The 15,836-nt window shown below is 45.9% G+C and overlaps 1 protein-coding gene across 1 annotated transcript; it reads left to right on the forward strand.

The window, feature by feature from the left end:
* Positions 1 to 303: 303 nt before the first annotated feature.
* TEKT4 (tektin 4) lies at positions 304 to 15,227 on the forward strand. Its single transcript, XM_054390882.1, has 6 exons — positions 304 to 837; positions 8,520 to 8,590; positions 11,017 to 11,160; positions 11,422 to 11,644; positions 12,779 to 12,933; positions 14,996 to 15,227. The coding sequence occupies exons 1-6, from the start codon at positions 304 to 306 to the stop codon at positions 15,225 to 15,227; spliced, it is 1,359 nt and encodes a 452-aa protein (XP_054246857.1).
* Positions 15,228 to 15,836: the final 609 nt, after the last annotated feature.

Raw genomic sequence — 15,836 nt, forward strand, 5'->3', positions numbered from 1 at the left:
AGACCACCCCGGGATTCCCTCCCCGCGACCCCCGGTGGCCGCCGCCATGGCACCCGCCCGGCCCCGCGCTGGTGTGGCCGTTGCCGCAGCAACAAGCGGCTTGGAGGCGGGAGCAGGCCAGCGGCGCTCCTCCTATCCAAGGCGTCCTCGGGACGGTGCCGCGCTCTGGTTGGTGGCTGCCGCTCCCCCGCGGCCTCCGCGGGTTTCCCTGCAGTGCCAGGAGGGTACCCGCCTCCTCATTGGCTGCTGCCGTTGCCACGGCGACGAGAGGACGCAGCGCGGCCTAGCAGGAGGCCAGGCGCCATGGCGCAGCCCAAGGTTCTGATGACCAAGGAGCCGGCCCCTCAGACCGTGCCCCCCTCGGACCTACCCGTGAAGGTGTACGAATTGGCACTGAATACGGGGCCCGACTCCTCCAGCGGCCTGGCCACAGCCGGTTTCTGTACTGCCAAGTACCTGTCCTTTGAGTGGTTCCAGAGCAACTCTAATTTGTACCACAAGGCCTCGTCTGGCTGCGACCAGGCTGAGAATGGCCGAGCAGAGGCCAAGGAGCTGGCTGACCATGCTGCTGCCACTGCCCAGCGTACTCAGCAAGCTTCTACAGCCACCCTCGGCCAGCGCCTGCAGGGCCTACACTTCTGGAAGTCTGAGCTCCAGAAGGAGATTGAGGACCTGGATGCAGAAACTAACCTGCTCGCAGCCCAGAAGCTGCGTCTGGAAAGGGCACTCGATGCCTCCGAGTTGGCCTATACCATTGCCACTGATAACCTACAGTGTCGGGAGAGGAGACAACCCCCAGACCTGGTCAATGATGAGGTGGAGAGAGAATTGCTGAAGGTGAGCAGCATGTTAGGGTGTTAAAGGTTGCTGGCAGGCCTCTCTTAGTGCTGCTCTGGTCTCAAATAATGGGCAGCTTGCTCAGGAGGTGGTAACTACAGCTCATGAAGGTAGCTTCTGCTTGGGCTCTGTCTTGTCACACCCAAATTTAAGAAGGATTGTTTGAAATCCTTCCTCTGTTTAAAAAGTATTTAAAATCACATGAGTATGAGTAAAGGAGATCAGATCCCCCTCTCAGACCAGATCCAAACAAAATCAAATCAGTGGTTTCCTGAATGAGGTGTCCTATTTTGGCATTCAACTTCTTCCAGCCTCCAGTTGGCTTAAAGTCCCTTCCTCCGTACAAGGTTACACTTTAAAAAACTCAGTACCCAACAAGCAGAATATCCTGTATGATTCTGTGTGATTCAGGACCAGTGAAATGTTCCTTGCCTGTTTGCATGCTCAAGCTGTCCAAATCTGGCAGTCTCTGCCCTTACCTTTAACTCTTGCTAAGGTTCATGATGAGGTGATGATCCAACACTGTACTACATTCAGTGTCTCAACACAACCTCTGAATTTAAATGTTCTGCAGGACATCACAATGAACAGTACAAGGTAGTCGTGTGACTCCTGCATAGATGAGAGCTCCAGGCAAGCGAGGGGGCACAGACAGAGAGTATTTCTGACAGGATGACTTCAAGAAATCTGACAGTCTCCTGAGATTTGCTTGATCCTTCCTCTCCCACAGAGGAGTCTTGACTCCAGCTGACATCTGTCACTGAGGTCCAACAGTACACAAAGTTTCCCTTCAAAGCTGATGTAATTATCCTGGCTGTAGATGTCCCAGGGAACAGATTATGGGTCATTTTTCATTCTGGAACGATACATACTCCAGTGTCACACAAATAAATTAATGATTATTTGCCTGCAGCCTCCAATACACAGTGGAAGTTGATGCACGATGAGTTACCGATTAAACCAGATGATTAATATTTGTTGTTCGAAAAATATTGAAGAGGCTTACATAGTTGATGGCATGAGAGTATTTAGCATGATAATATTGATCAATATTTAGCATGAAAGACATTGAGGTGCTGGAGCAGGTGCAGAGAAGGACAACAAAGCTGGTGAAGCACAGGTCTTGTGAGGAGCACCTGAGGGAATTGGGGTTGTTCAGCCTGGAGGAAGAGGCTGAAGGGAGACCTCAATCTCTACATCTCCCTGAAAGGAGGTTGGAGTTAGGTGGGGTCTGGTCTCTTCTCCCAAATAACATGTGATAGGACAAGAGGAAATGGCCTCAAGTTGCACCAAGGGAGGTTTAGATTGGAGGTGAGGAACAATTTCTTCCCCACAAGGGTTGTCAAGTCCTGAAAAAGGCTGTCCAGAGCAGTGGTGGAGTCCCCATCCCTGGAGGGGTTTCAAAGCTGTGTGGATGTGGTGCTGAGGGCCATGGTTTAGTGGTGATCTGGCAGTGCTGGATTAATGCTTTGACTCAATGATCTTTAGGTCTTTTCCAACATAAACAATTCTATAATTCTATGACTTTGAATAGGGATTATGTACAACTGGTGAATTACAACCAATATTTAAGAGGTTGTTCCAGTGAAAAATAGAAACATGTGAGAGTTAACGTAGAGGATATTTTAAAGTTTCATTTTGTGAATTGTTGCAAATTTGAATTTAGAGGGGAAAAAATTGCTTTCTTCAGCTGCTGATATTTTAGAGAAGTTGTGAGGATTTCTCTGCTGTATTTCTTTATTCCTGGTTTCAGAGAATAGTTTATTCATTGCTCAAAAGTCCATCTACTGCTGCTAAATCATCACCTGAAATTGGGATTGTGTGCTCGTGACGACAGAGCCTCGGCAGCCAAGCAGGATGTCATCAGGAAGGAATGATGTGAGTTCAGACGAGGCGTGTGTACCAGCAGCAGCAGATGGACTCTTGAGAAATGAGGATTTTGTTGCCATGCCAATGACCTTTGCGGTGCAGAATGAAGAATACGTAATAACAGAGGAAATCCTTCCCATTTTCAGAGAGGAATAGATTTTATGGCACAACTATTTGTAGAGAGATGTTAAAATGTGCCCTTGGTGGCTTTGCCAGCTCTCTGGAGACCTTCTCTCTCTCTCCAGCTATCTGAGGAGGTTGGAGAGAGGTGGGTCTTGAGTGTTCTCCCAAGTAACAAGTGATAGGACAAGAGGAAATGACCTCATGTTGTGCCAGGGAAGGCTGAACATGAGGAACAAATTCTTCCCCAAAAGGATTGTCAAGGACTGGCCCAGGCTGGTGGAGTCCCCATTCCTGGGGGATTTTAGAGCCATGCAGATGTGGGGCTGAGGGGCATGGTCTAGTGGTGATCTTACAGTGTTGGATTAATGATTGGACTTAATGATCTTAAAGATCTTTTTCCAGCCTAAAAAAATTCTATGATGCTATGGCTAAGCTGCACCTCTATACCTCCTTCACTGCAAGAGATCAGATGGTACCTCATAGTTCTTACTCTCTCCAAAAGTGAGTAATAATTCTTATCACTCAGAGTTGCTCTTCTATGAATTCTGCCTGTTCACTGCACAGATTTTTGAGTTTGTGGCTCCATTCACTGGTAGCTCTGTGCTACAAGGTTTGCTTCTTTGGAGGAGTTCTGCAAGTTTTGTCACTAAAGGAGTGAGATGCTTTTTTCTGTATGGTGTTTGCTTAGTGTCCAGTAACTTCCTAACCTCAGCTCTCTTCACAACTGGTAATGCAAGGGAGACCAGGAGTAGTTTATTCTCTTCCTGTGTAAAAGACTGAGAAGAAGAAGAAATGGTTTCCAAAAGTCATCTGTGTTAGCAAACAGATTCTTTTCCTTGCAGTTTTAATTACACAGTTAATTGATATTCTAGGACATCTCCCTTCCTTTGCAGTTCCTCCTCTCCTGCTAGCAGCCCAGTATCTTTGGTATCTTTGCTGTGTCCCTGCCACCTCTCATGAGGAAATCTGCCACTGGGGGAAGAGCATTTCTGAATGAGGGACTATAGTCATGGAACAGCTTTTCATAGGACATAGGTTTTGTTCCTGCTTTCATCTTTTTGCAGCAGTGAAGAACATTTCCCTGTTCCCACAGCATCCTGCTGAGATAACCATCTTCCAGCAGCCCCTTGGCAGGTGACATTTAAAGAGACAACAGCAAATACAAGCAGGCTTGAATCTCTGCAGGAAATTGAACTTTCAGTATCTGCTAGTAGGAATCACTTCAGGTGACTCAAACAGCAAACAGATGTATCTCTGTGGAGGTTTCATACAACCAGATAATACTGGGGGATTTCCATTGTTTTGTTTTGTTTGGGGTTTTTTTGGCACACCATCTCTTTCTTTTATGGAGTTTTGGCTCCAGTTCATCTGTCCTATTTGCTTTGCAACATGGAGTCATAGTTAGTTCTCTTACTGTGGTACAGCCACTGCTGGAGTGAGGGATGAGGATATTTAAGTGAAAGCTCCACACAGACACAGTAAAATCAGCTGTTACTCAGAAGTTCATTGACTCCACTTAACAGCACATTCATCTCTTCTTAATGCAGTTCTGGTTAAGAAAAAGCAGTGGAAAGACACAATTTTTTCCCAGTAAAGAACGATATTTGATGAGTAAAGGAAGAAAATAGAATCACTCAAATTGGATCATTCTCTTTCTTTGTGCTGCTGCACTGCAAATACCTGAATTCATAAAAAGCAGTGCATGAATCTGTTTCAGAGGAGGGTTTTGACCTTCATAACCTGCATGAGGTCTCCTCTGAATCCCCTCTGCACCAGTGTAATGACATTTTGCTCTGTTTATGTGCCAGCATTTAATATTGAAAACGTAAGCCCCAGCAAAGGACTTGCCACGTGGTGGTGTGCTGTCAATAAATCCTAGTTCAGCTGCCTGTCTGCAGCATTTCAAGGTTATTTCCACATGCCCACTGTCGTGGACTCATTAACTGGGTGCCAGAGATGACTCTGGAGTAAGTAGATGTACTTGTATTTAAGTGATTTTTTTTTTTTACCCTAGCCTCAGAGTGTTGATTTGTTGTGTTTATTTCAACAATAAAGTCAGCCCCAGCTATTCCCTGATGCTAAAGACAAAGGGATTAGCCAAGATCCTATCAACTGTGTAAAACTGAAGTTTAAAAATGTGGAGAAAAGCTACAGATGTAGGCACGTGCTCCTGCTGACTGCAGAGCCAGGGCAAGGAAAACAACAGAACACCATTTACAAGCACTGTGATCAATCGCTTCACCAAGGGAACCAGTGGGCAGCAGGACAGTCCTGTACCTAGACAGCTCAGTTAGGAGGGCAGTGCTTATGTTCAGCATCTGCAGATCCTGGAGTTTGAAATGATTCTCAGTGGATGAAAAGCTGGACATGAGCTGGCACCATGCATTCACAGCCCAGACCCAACTGTGTCCCAGGCTGATCCCCAGCAGTGTGGGCAGCAGGTGGAGAGAGGGAATTCTTCCCCTCTGCTGCACTCTGCTGAGACTCCACCTGCAGTGCTGGGGCCAGCTCTGGAGTCCTCAGCACAGCAGGGACATGGACCACAGTGATGATGGTGTGGGCATGGTTGTTCAGCATGGAGAAGAGAAGGCTCAGGGAGACCTTCTGGTGGTCTTCCCATACTCAAAGGGGATGACCAGAAAACTGGGGACAGGTTTTTTAGCAGGGCCTGTTGTGACAGGACAAAGGGTGAGGGTTTAAATTGAAAGAGGGAGATTCAGATTAGATAGGAAGAAGGAAGCCCAGGTTGCCTAGAGAGATAGTAGATGCCTCATTCCTGGAACTATTCCAGGTAGGGTTTTTTGGAGCTCTGAGCAACCTGCTCTAGTTGCAGATGTCCCTGCTGACTGCAGGGGGTTTGGACTACATGGCCTTTAAAGGTCCTTTCCAACTCAAACCAGTCTGTGAGTCTATGATTCTATGAGCTTTCACCCACAGCTGTAATGAGTAACAGCTTGCCTGTTCCACACTGTTTGAGGGCTAAATCCAGGGAGATCTGCAAGCTAGCTTGCTTGTATGTGCTGGGATGATGTGCAGTACATCTGTGTTGTGACTGGTGGATGGATGGAGCTGGATTTGTAGTCAAGGATGACTGCACTGCCTTACTCACAGGGTTCTCCCAGCTCCTCCGAGTTCCTCTCTCATTCTCTCCTCCTCTCCCTGGCTGCTGTATTTAGCCCATTGCTGACATCCACAAGTCCCTGCTGTAAAAATGCAGGCTGTAAGAAAGCTAAATTTGTAAATTCATGAAAGGCACAAACATCTGCTCTTCAATGTTTCCTTTGCACCATTAATTAGACACTTAGAAAGTCACGAACTGGGATGGTTTTATCACTAGATGTGAGGAAAATCCAACTTTTGCATCATAAACATTAAATACTGTAATAAAATAAATGGCATGCTGTGCTCTAAAATGTTCTCTCCCTGTTAATTGACAACCATTTATCATAACAGAGGCTTATTATTAGTATTAACTGTGGAGGAGACAGTTGAAAAGAAGCCAAGATGACTTCAGATTTGACAGTATTTCACTTTAATAAGTAGCACATGAAGATGTATATGTGAAAAATGAGAAAAAAAGCAGACATCTTATCTACCAAGTCCTCTCATGAACTGAAGAAATGCAAAGCTCTATTAATGTTGTCCTCTGAAGCAGAGATGCTTTCTAGCTACTAAAACTGTTGACATACTTTTCCTCCCTTATTGCAGACTGAGTCTTCAAATGAATTCCCAATCCAATACTGTGCACACACTACATGAAAAGTCATCTATTGTAACATTGGCTAAACCCCAAGATCTTCCCCCAGGACTTTGATGGGGAACCACCCACAACTGGATGGCTGAAATAATAAAATCTGGGAGAGCTGTGCTCCTGGCTGCTGCTCTCTTTACAATGCTTCTTGATGGAATTTACTCTGCAAAGAAAATGTGAAGGAGCAGACAAGGCATTGTATAAATCACAGGATCATAAAGTGATAGACTGGTTTGAGTTGGAAGGGACCTTTAAAGCTCATCTACTCTGCAGTCTCCAGAGATATTCCCAACTAGAGCATGTTGCTCAGAGCCCCAAACAACCTGACCTGGAATGGTTCCAGGGATGGGGCATCTACTACCACTCTGAGCAACCTGGACCAGGCTCTCACCACCCTCAATGTGAAAGATTTCCTCCTTCTATCTAGTCTGAATTTACCCACATAGTATATGAGATTTCCAGTTTCCGCTCCTCCGAGCAAGTGGTTCCTGCCAGGCATTCATGCTGTGTTGATGTTCTCCCACATCATGCCATGTGGACCTTCTTCCATAAGCCAGCCACAGGTATGAGTAGGCAGCAACCTGGGTTGTACCCTGATACCTAACAGTACAGCCAGGACTGAAAGACCTAAATCAAAGGATCTTCATCTTCACTCAGTGCCACAGCTCCTCCCAGCCATACAACCTGCATTTTTAACAGCTTAAAAAGTTAAGAGAAATCATTTAGTAGATAACTGTGAAAAATTCTTTGTCATTCACCCTTGTTTATTCTCTCTCCCTAGTCTTAGACTGCTATTAATTCTGAGGATTGTATCTTCAGTTTTAAATGTCACAGTTGAATGCATATCTCCTCATCAGAGAATCCATTTTCCAGTTTTGTTTTAGGTCATTCCACCAGGGAATTCTTGATTTGTGCGTTATTTCACTCTTTCCATGTGAGAGACCTTAGCTGCTGAAGGAAAGGCTTTTCTCATGTAAAACTCTGCACATTACTCACAGGAAAGTGGTTATGCCATGGAACAGCTTTATGTTAAGCAGCACCTTATCACCATACATCAGACAAACTGGGGGTTTGGAGAGCTGCAGGGATCTGCTGAGGAGCCAATCCCTTGTATACAGATAAAATGCTTACTGCAGAAAAAGGCAGCAGGCTCTGAAGGTGTCTGCAAGGACTCAGCATGTTCTGGAAGCCAACATTTTGCCAGAGAAGCTGAGCTGCTGTTTCACATCCCTGCACATCCCTCCTGTGTCTGAGTTTGTGCTTACAGGGCAGACAGTGTCCTCCTCAGTTTTAAAATCCCAGAATCCCAGCATGGTGGGGTTGGAAGAGATCTCTGGAGATCTTCTCATCCCACCTCCCTGCTAAAGCAGAGTCACCTACAGCAGCTTACTCAGAGTCACAATGCCCAGGCAGGTTTGGAATCTCTCCAGAGAAGGAGACTCCACAGTCTCTCTGGGCAGCCTGCTCCAGGGCCCCAGCACCCTCAAAGTCAAGGAGTTTTTCCTTAAGTTCAAGTGAAACCTCCTGAGTTGTAGTTTGTGCCCATTGCCCCTTGTCCTATCACTGACCACCACTGAGAAGAGCCCAGCCCCATCCTCAAGACCTCCACCCTTTAGATCTTTAGTTGTATTTTACAGATATATATTGCCTTATTCTTCCCTTCTTCAAGGCCACGTAGATAATTCAGGTATTGTGTTTCCTCTAGCAGAACACAGACTTTTTTTGTGAGGCACCCATCCATTAACTGCTGCTGCCCCAGAGTTGGACCTGACTTATCTCAGCATCTGCTCACTCCTCAGAAAATCCTGTCTGCAATAACAGATAAGAGTGGGCAATAAGCAAAAATTAGGTTTTTATCCACAACTGTTGAAGTCAGATTATTCTGCAGGAACATTTGTACTGCTCTGGATATCACAGGGGTCTCAATGTTTTTATCTAGGAAGCTGAACTCATCAGAAATGTTCAGGAGCTTTTGAAAAGAACTTTGATGCAAGCTGTTAACCAGATGAGGTAAGAATTTGATCACAATACCTCAGTAGTTAATTGCTATAGCCAAAGAATTCCTGACATGTAGGGGTACAATGCCCAGTGGGTAAAGATCTTACCAATGTCAGGCTCAGGAGCTGTGGGAATTCCATTTAAACCTGAAAAGAGCACTTGGTGTTGAAATTTAACAGAGTGATGGGAGCAGGAGGATACCTGAGGCTCAACAGCCCCAGGGGTCTCAGCCTTTCCTCCTCACAGAGATGCTCCAGGCCCTTCAGCATCTTTGTGGCCTACACTGGGCTCTCTCCAGTAGTTCCCTGTCTCTCATGAACTGGGAAGCCCAGCACTGGACACAATACTCCAGAGGTAGCCTCACTGGTGCAGAGTGGAGGAGGAGGAAAACTACCCTTGACCTGCTGGTCACACTCTTCTTCATACACCCCAAGATACCACTGATCTTCTTGGCCATGGTGACACTTTGCTGGCTCATGGGGAGGAACTTGTATTGCACTTAAGTTTAGTGTTGGAAAATAGAAAAACTGCATCTACTGGAATCTAAGACTGGAAAGTGTAAGCAAGGCTTTAAGGCATGCTTCTCCTTTTACCCTGTTTGAAAATCCTTTGCTATGAGGGTGCTGGAGGCCTGGAGCAGGCTGCCCAGACAGGTTGTAGAGTCTTCTCTGGGGAGATTCCAACCTCCCCTGGCCATTGTGATCCTCAGCAAGCTGCTGGGGGTGCCCTGTTTAGCTGGATGATCTCCAGATGTCCTCTCCAGCCCTCACCATGCTGGGATTCTCCAATTCTCTATCACCTGCACATCACTCTGCTTTGTTACATCTTTGATACATTCATAGTATAGACCCTGTTAAAATAATTTATTTGATCAAAGGATCTTTTCAAGGTGATTTTTTTTCCCACCAGCTGTCAGCATGAACTTAAAATATGAAGCTTCACTCTACCTGCTGGATCTGTATGGATGTTCATTGCACTTCAAAAGGAATATTTGCTTTTCATTTATCAGAGGTCTTTTGGAAAAGATGCTACCTGAATCCAAATGTGCATCAGTCTGAAGGAGTTCATTGCTGGAAACCTTGATATTTTAGGGTTTAGGGTTTAGGGTTTGGGTTTGGGTTTTTATCTGCTCCAGTTTATTCTTTCCTACCAAATAAAAGGAAATACTGTTTTTAAAAAGACTGTAAAGGTAAAATAATTTAAAGTAGTTCTGTTACATCAGTTAGGGGGGTGAGAAGTCTACTGACTCTAGGTTTTGCTTTTTTTGTTAATATTTTAAGATCACTTTAGGTCTATTTGGCACCATCTTCTAGCATCATTGGCCAGCAGAGTCTTTTTCATTCCTGAGGTGACAGTGACATCTGCTGTTAAGCACTGAGAAGTGGCTTTTGGGTGATGTGTGACATTTAATTGACAGCAAAGCAGCATTTTTAACTCTGAAGATCACTGCACTTGTACCTTCCAAAAACAAATCACACTGTCTATGTGCTCCTGAACAAAGAGGAGGGCTCAGAGAATGATCTAGGGTCACTTTAGAGATAGACTCATAGAACTGTTAAGGTTGGAAGGGACCTCAAGGATCATCCAGTTCCAACCCCCCTGCCATGGGCAGGGACACTTCACACTACAGCAGGTTGTTCACAGCCACATCCAGCCTGGTCTTCAAAACCTCCAGCGATGAGGCTTCCACCAGCTCCCTGGGCAACCTGTGCCAGTGTCTCACCACCCTCATGGGGAAGAACTTCTTCCTAACATCCAATCTGAATCTCCCCATTTCTAGTTTTGCTCCATTTCCCCCAGTCCTATCCCTACCTGACATCCTAAAAGTCCCTCCCCAGCTTTCTTGTAGGCCTGCTTTAGATACTGGAAGGCCACAATAAGGTCTCCTCAGAGTCTTCTCTTCTCCAGACTGACTCTTAGATTTGAGCCACTCTTGTACCAGAGAAAAAAAAAAAAGATGAACCTTCTGATGCCTCATCATAGGAGGAGCATTTTCTTGGGCAACCTCCTACCTGTTCTTCCCTGATGACCTCACCTTTTGCCACTATGTGTGGACATGGCACTTTGGGACATGGTTTAATGCCCATGGTGCTCTTCCAACCAAAAGAATTCTATGGTTCTATTGAAACAATCCTCTGTGTTTTATGGCGTTCATGTAAAATTCAAAATCCAACAACTCTGCCTCCGACTATAAGAGCTCTAAGCCTTCAATAGGCACAGAAGAGTACTGAAGATCTAGGGTGGTGGTGAACACATCAAGCTTGCTGTCCTTCTAGGAGATTGTTGTAGGAGAGTGTTTGTTTAGGTGAAAATGAAAGTTTATATTCTCATTGCTCTTTGAAAGCCCAAAGTTCAGAGCCTAGCTTCAGGAGCACCTGTGACAGCTGTGTGATTGTGTTGTTTTCCACTAATGATGTGTGCTACTAATGGCTTTCCAGACTGAATCGATATCACAAAGAGGTTTGTGAAATGGACTGGTCAGACAAAGTTGAAACTTACAACATCGATGATACGTGTGGCAGATACAGTAACCAGAGCACCAACATCCAGTTCCATCCCAGTTCAGTGAAGTTTGAGGAGAGGTGAGTAGGCTAAAGAGCCCCAGAGCTCTCAGCCTTTCCTCCTTAGAGATGTTCCAGGCCCCTCAGGAACTTTGTAGTCTCCAGTCAGTAGCTCCCTGCCTCTCTTGAGCTGGGAGCCCCCAGCAGTGGACCCAGCACTCCAGATGTGGCCTCACTGGGGCAGAGCAGAGAGGCAGACAAAATTCCCTTGACCTGCTGTCTTCTTAAGTGCAGCTTAAACAAATGAGCAAGGTTCCTATGTGTACACCATTTTTCCTCCAGTGCCTCAACACCAGAGACATGGGCCAAGTTCAGTCATGACAACATCTCTAGGGCAGAAGGAGAGAAAGCAGCTTCCATCAATCTTCGTGCCCTGCTTGACAACGTCCTTCACGATGTGTCTGAGGACCTGAGGCTGCAATGTGCTGCTGTGAACGAGGCCTTTGCCAAGCGCTGCCAGGAGCTGGATGATGCAAAGCACAAACTAGAGCATCATTTGAGAAGAGTAAGTTACTCTTCTCCTCTGATTGAGAGTAGATTGATCCTCTAGAAAAAAAAAAAAAGTCTTACCCCCTGTCAGGTATCAAACAATATTCTGTTGTCTTCTTCCTGTCTCATAAGGCTCTTCACAGCTGGATTCTGGCTCTAGTTCAGCTTTTTCTGTTGTTTTCTCTAAACAAAAGAGTGGACTTATATATGAAGAAAATTAAACACTTTCTTCCATGTCTGACTGAACTAAGCCCCAAAACTGTGTGATCAAGGAGCTGAGCTTTGGGCCAGGTTTCCCAGGCTCTCCTGGTTGTCACTTTTATGCAGTGTAAGCCATGCTGTGCTTCAGTAATGTCATCATTCTCAGTTCCTGGCAAGTGATGAGAGGTCTCTTCAGCCTCTGCTTCTTCTCCAGTGTGGAGCATCTCCTAGTTCTGTGTTAGGCCATTGGGAAGTCATTCTTTAGCACCTGTTGGGTAATGACAGCTGGGTACACTTCAGTTTTGCTAGAAGTCAGTGATTATGAGGGAGAAGGGATTCAGAATTTCCTATCTTTTACTTTTTCTTCCCTAGTGCCAGAAATCCAGGCATTTCCATGCTGATCAGCAGTTCTCAATCTCATTCACAGTGACTTGAATTTGGATCATTTACATTTAAAAACAATTCATGGAGATGGGTTGTGTTGTCAGGAGACATGGGAGAGTTATTGAACAGGCTGAAAGATATTTTCTGTCTCTATTGAGACCAAAGATCAAGTTCTCAGTGTAGTAGTAGAAATGAAGAGGTCAAATATACTTTTCATAGACTCCATAAAGTGGTTTGGGTTGGAAGGGACCTTTAAAATCATCTAGTTCACACACACACCCTGCAGGAAGCAGGAACATCATTAACCAGCGCAAGTTGCTCAGAGTTAATGACCTTGTTGACCTTGAATGTCTCCAGTGGGGGGGCCTCCACCGCCTCCCTGGGCAGCCTGTTCCAGTGTTCCACCACCTTCATAGTAAAGAACTTTCGTCCTTCTATTTCTTCTGTTTGCTGGCCAGATAGGAGGTAAAAAACTGTTTGAGTGATTCACTGGGTCTGTGAATGCACAACATGAACAGAGACAATGTGGATCTTGTGTTTGACATTTCTTATGTGTCTGCTTTAGGTCCTTAAGGAGATTGGAGCTGAAGAAGCCAGCATTGCTGCCCTCAAACAAGCCATCAAAGACAAAGAAGCCCCAATGAAAGTTGCTCAGACCAGGCTGTACAACAGGTCCTTTAGGCCCAACGTAGAGCTCTGCAGAGATGAGGCCCAATTCAGGTAAACATTAGGAAATAAGTCCTCCAAGGTGTCCGTTCCATCCAGAAGTGATGTCAGACAGCTTTTGCAGTTTTTATTGGCAACATGTAGCCTTTAGTTTTTATTACTAGGTTTGATTCTGCTGTAAGTCAGAAATCACTTAACTGACTGAAATTGCTGGGAGGAAAATACCCTTTTCATTTGCAACCCTTTTGCTGGTAGCAGAAGTTCTCCACAAGGTGGACTGTGTGCCAAGTAACTGTGCTTCAAGTGCTGAGAATGTGAATGCTCTAAACATACTCAAGAGTCTGAGACAACTGCTGAACACCACAGACATCCCTCTTGTGGCATTTCATTTGCAGTCATAATCCATTTTAAACCTGGAGGTCATCAAATCCTTTCAAATGAAAGGTCTGAGTGTCACCTTTGTCAGTCTTGATCTGGTTAGAAGCTTTGTAATTGATTCTCCTCCTTCCCTTAGGGAAAGCAGGGAATCAGCTTTTTCAGACTTACAATACCCTGCTAGCAAAGGTGCTCACCATTCAAAGCTGTTCTTTGTGCAGTGAGGAAGAGGTTACAGCTAATCCAGGTGCTTTAGATCACCTCAGGCACACTCAGTTAAGGTCCTGATTCATCAAACCATCCATGTGCAAGCTCTTCAGCCTGTACACTGCCTTTAGTGGGATTTAAGGACACATGCAAGCCCTCTGCTGAAGGAGCATATGTTTAATTGCCAGGCCTACACTGGCTGCACTTGCTTGGACTGCAGAGCACAGAGGACTCTTATTTTCTCAGGAAATAAATACCTGTCTCCTCTGCAGGCAGAGTGCAGTGGAGCACCTCAGGCTTGCTGACTCTCAGCTGAAGTGATGTGCTGTTTCCCAAATGGTTGCTGCTCTTTCTTTTAAATGATGTGCTGCTGCTTCTTTAAAAGTTTAGATGCTTTTCAAGTCAAGAGTCTTTCCTGATCCCTGGTGCAACCATCATCTTTGTTGAGGGATAGCACTGGCCACCAGATGAATGACAGAAGCTCTGCCTCTCCCAAAAGGAAAAGAAAGAGAAGAAGAAAAAGAGACTGATGGGGTGGGAAGGAAACTAAACCAGCTGGGATGGGAAGAACAATTCCATGAAATAGAGACAGAGACACAAACCAATATGGAACCCCACCCCTGATGGCAGTGATGGCAACATTGGCATCACTGATGCTGGGCAAAGTCCCAGACTGGAGCAGCAGATGGGAACCAGACTGGGGAGCTGGGTTCTGGAACTGGATTCAGGAACTCCTGGACTGGGGTCAAAGACAGAAGGGACAGGGTCCTCCTGGGACACTGGCCAGTGAAGAAGCAGCTTGACCCTGGTGATTCCTCCTGAAGATGCCATCCATGGATGCAATCCCTTGTTGGTCAGTTGAGGGTCACCTGTTCTGTCTGCTCCTCCCCACAGCTGCCACCTCTAACTTCCTGCACAAGCTGTGGCAGTGCCCTTGGTGTGCAGAGGAGCAAGTCTCAGGCAGAGGCTTTCTGCAGCCCAGCCCTTGGCAGGAACTCTCCCCATCAGCTTCTCCCTGCTAGAAGCAGGCTCTGAACTGCAGAAGGTGCCTGAGCTGAGCAGAGCCTGAGCTGGGAAGTGACAGCACTGAGCAGAATCAGTTCTACTCTAGCTCAAACCAGGACAATCTTTAGTAGTTGAGTTTTATACCAGAGTTTCTATAAGAATTTCATACCAAGAACTAAGCTTAACTAAATGCTGATCCAGCCAAACTGGGTGACCTAACAACTTCTGTCTTACAGTTCTTGGTGCAAGTGTCCTATGCAGGGGGAGAAAGTGATGGTGGATAGTTCCACAGTGCTTAGTGTCCAAATTCATTCTTGGTACTGTCTAAATCTTGAGAGACTTCTGTAGAGAAGCTGTGAAAGTGAACTCTGCTTTTGACCAAGTGGAACCTCTGAGGTCCTTTTATTTTTTTGTGGAGTTTTATGGTTCTGTAGCTATTGATCTTTATTCCTGTTACAGTTCATTTGTCGTTTTGAGCACCAGCTGGCTTCTGCTCCTTGTTTTAACTGCCTGCTGCGATTCTCTTCAGGTTGATCAATGAAGTTGAAGAACTAACAGAGACCATTGAGTCCCTGAAGAAAACACTGCTGGAATCTGAAGAGTCTTTGAGGAAGCTGGAAGACACCCGGATGGATTTAGAGAAGGAGATAGCAGTGAAAGCCAACAGTCTCTTCATTGACAGGCAGAAGTGCATGGCCCACCGCAGCCACTACCCTGCTGCTCTGAAATTAGCAGGTTACCAGCCACCATCTCTGTACTAGCACTGCAGAGTCTGGGTGAAAAGTGACTTTTAAAATCTTTCCTAGCAAATACATGGGTGATGTTAGACCCATAAGTGCTCTGTGTGCTGTGTTGGCTGTATTTTCATTGAATCCCAGAATGGTAGGGGCTGGAAGGGACCTCTGAGGATCATTCAGTCAACCTCCCCTGCCCACAGCAGCTTGCCCAGGATCAATATAGCCAGCTGGGTTTGGAATCTCTCTAGACAAGGACACTACACAACCATTCTGGGCTCTGGGACCTTTACAGCAAAAAAGTTTCTCCTTCCCTTCAAATGGAACCTCCTGGGTTCCAGTTTGTTCCCATTGCCCCTTGTCCTGTCCCTGGGCACCACTGAGAAGAATCCAGCCCTATCCTCTTGCCCCCCACCCTTTATCTCTTTCTGAGCACTGATCAGATCCCCTCTGGGGCTGCTCTTCTCCAGGCTCTCAGTCCCAGGGCTCTCAGCCCTTCCTCCTCACAGAGATGCTCCAGGCCCCTCAGCATCTTTGTGACCTGCACCAGACTCTCTCCAGCAGTTTCCTGTCTCTCTCGAACAGGGGAGCCCAGCACTGGACACAATACTCCTGAAAAGTTCTTCTCTTTGGGTT

The sequence above is a fragment of the Indicator indicator genome, chromosome 22 (genome assembly GCF_027791375.1).
Source record: "Indicator indicator isolate 239-I01 chromosome 22, UM_Iind_1.1, whole genome shotgun sequence".
Classification (NCBI taxonomy): domain Eukaryota; kingdom Metazoa; phylum Chordata; class Aves; order Piciformes; family Indicatoridae; genus Indicator; species Indicator indicator.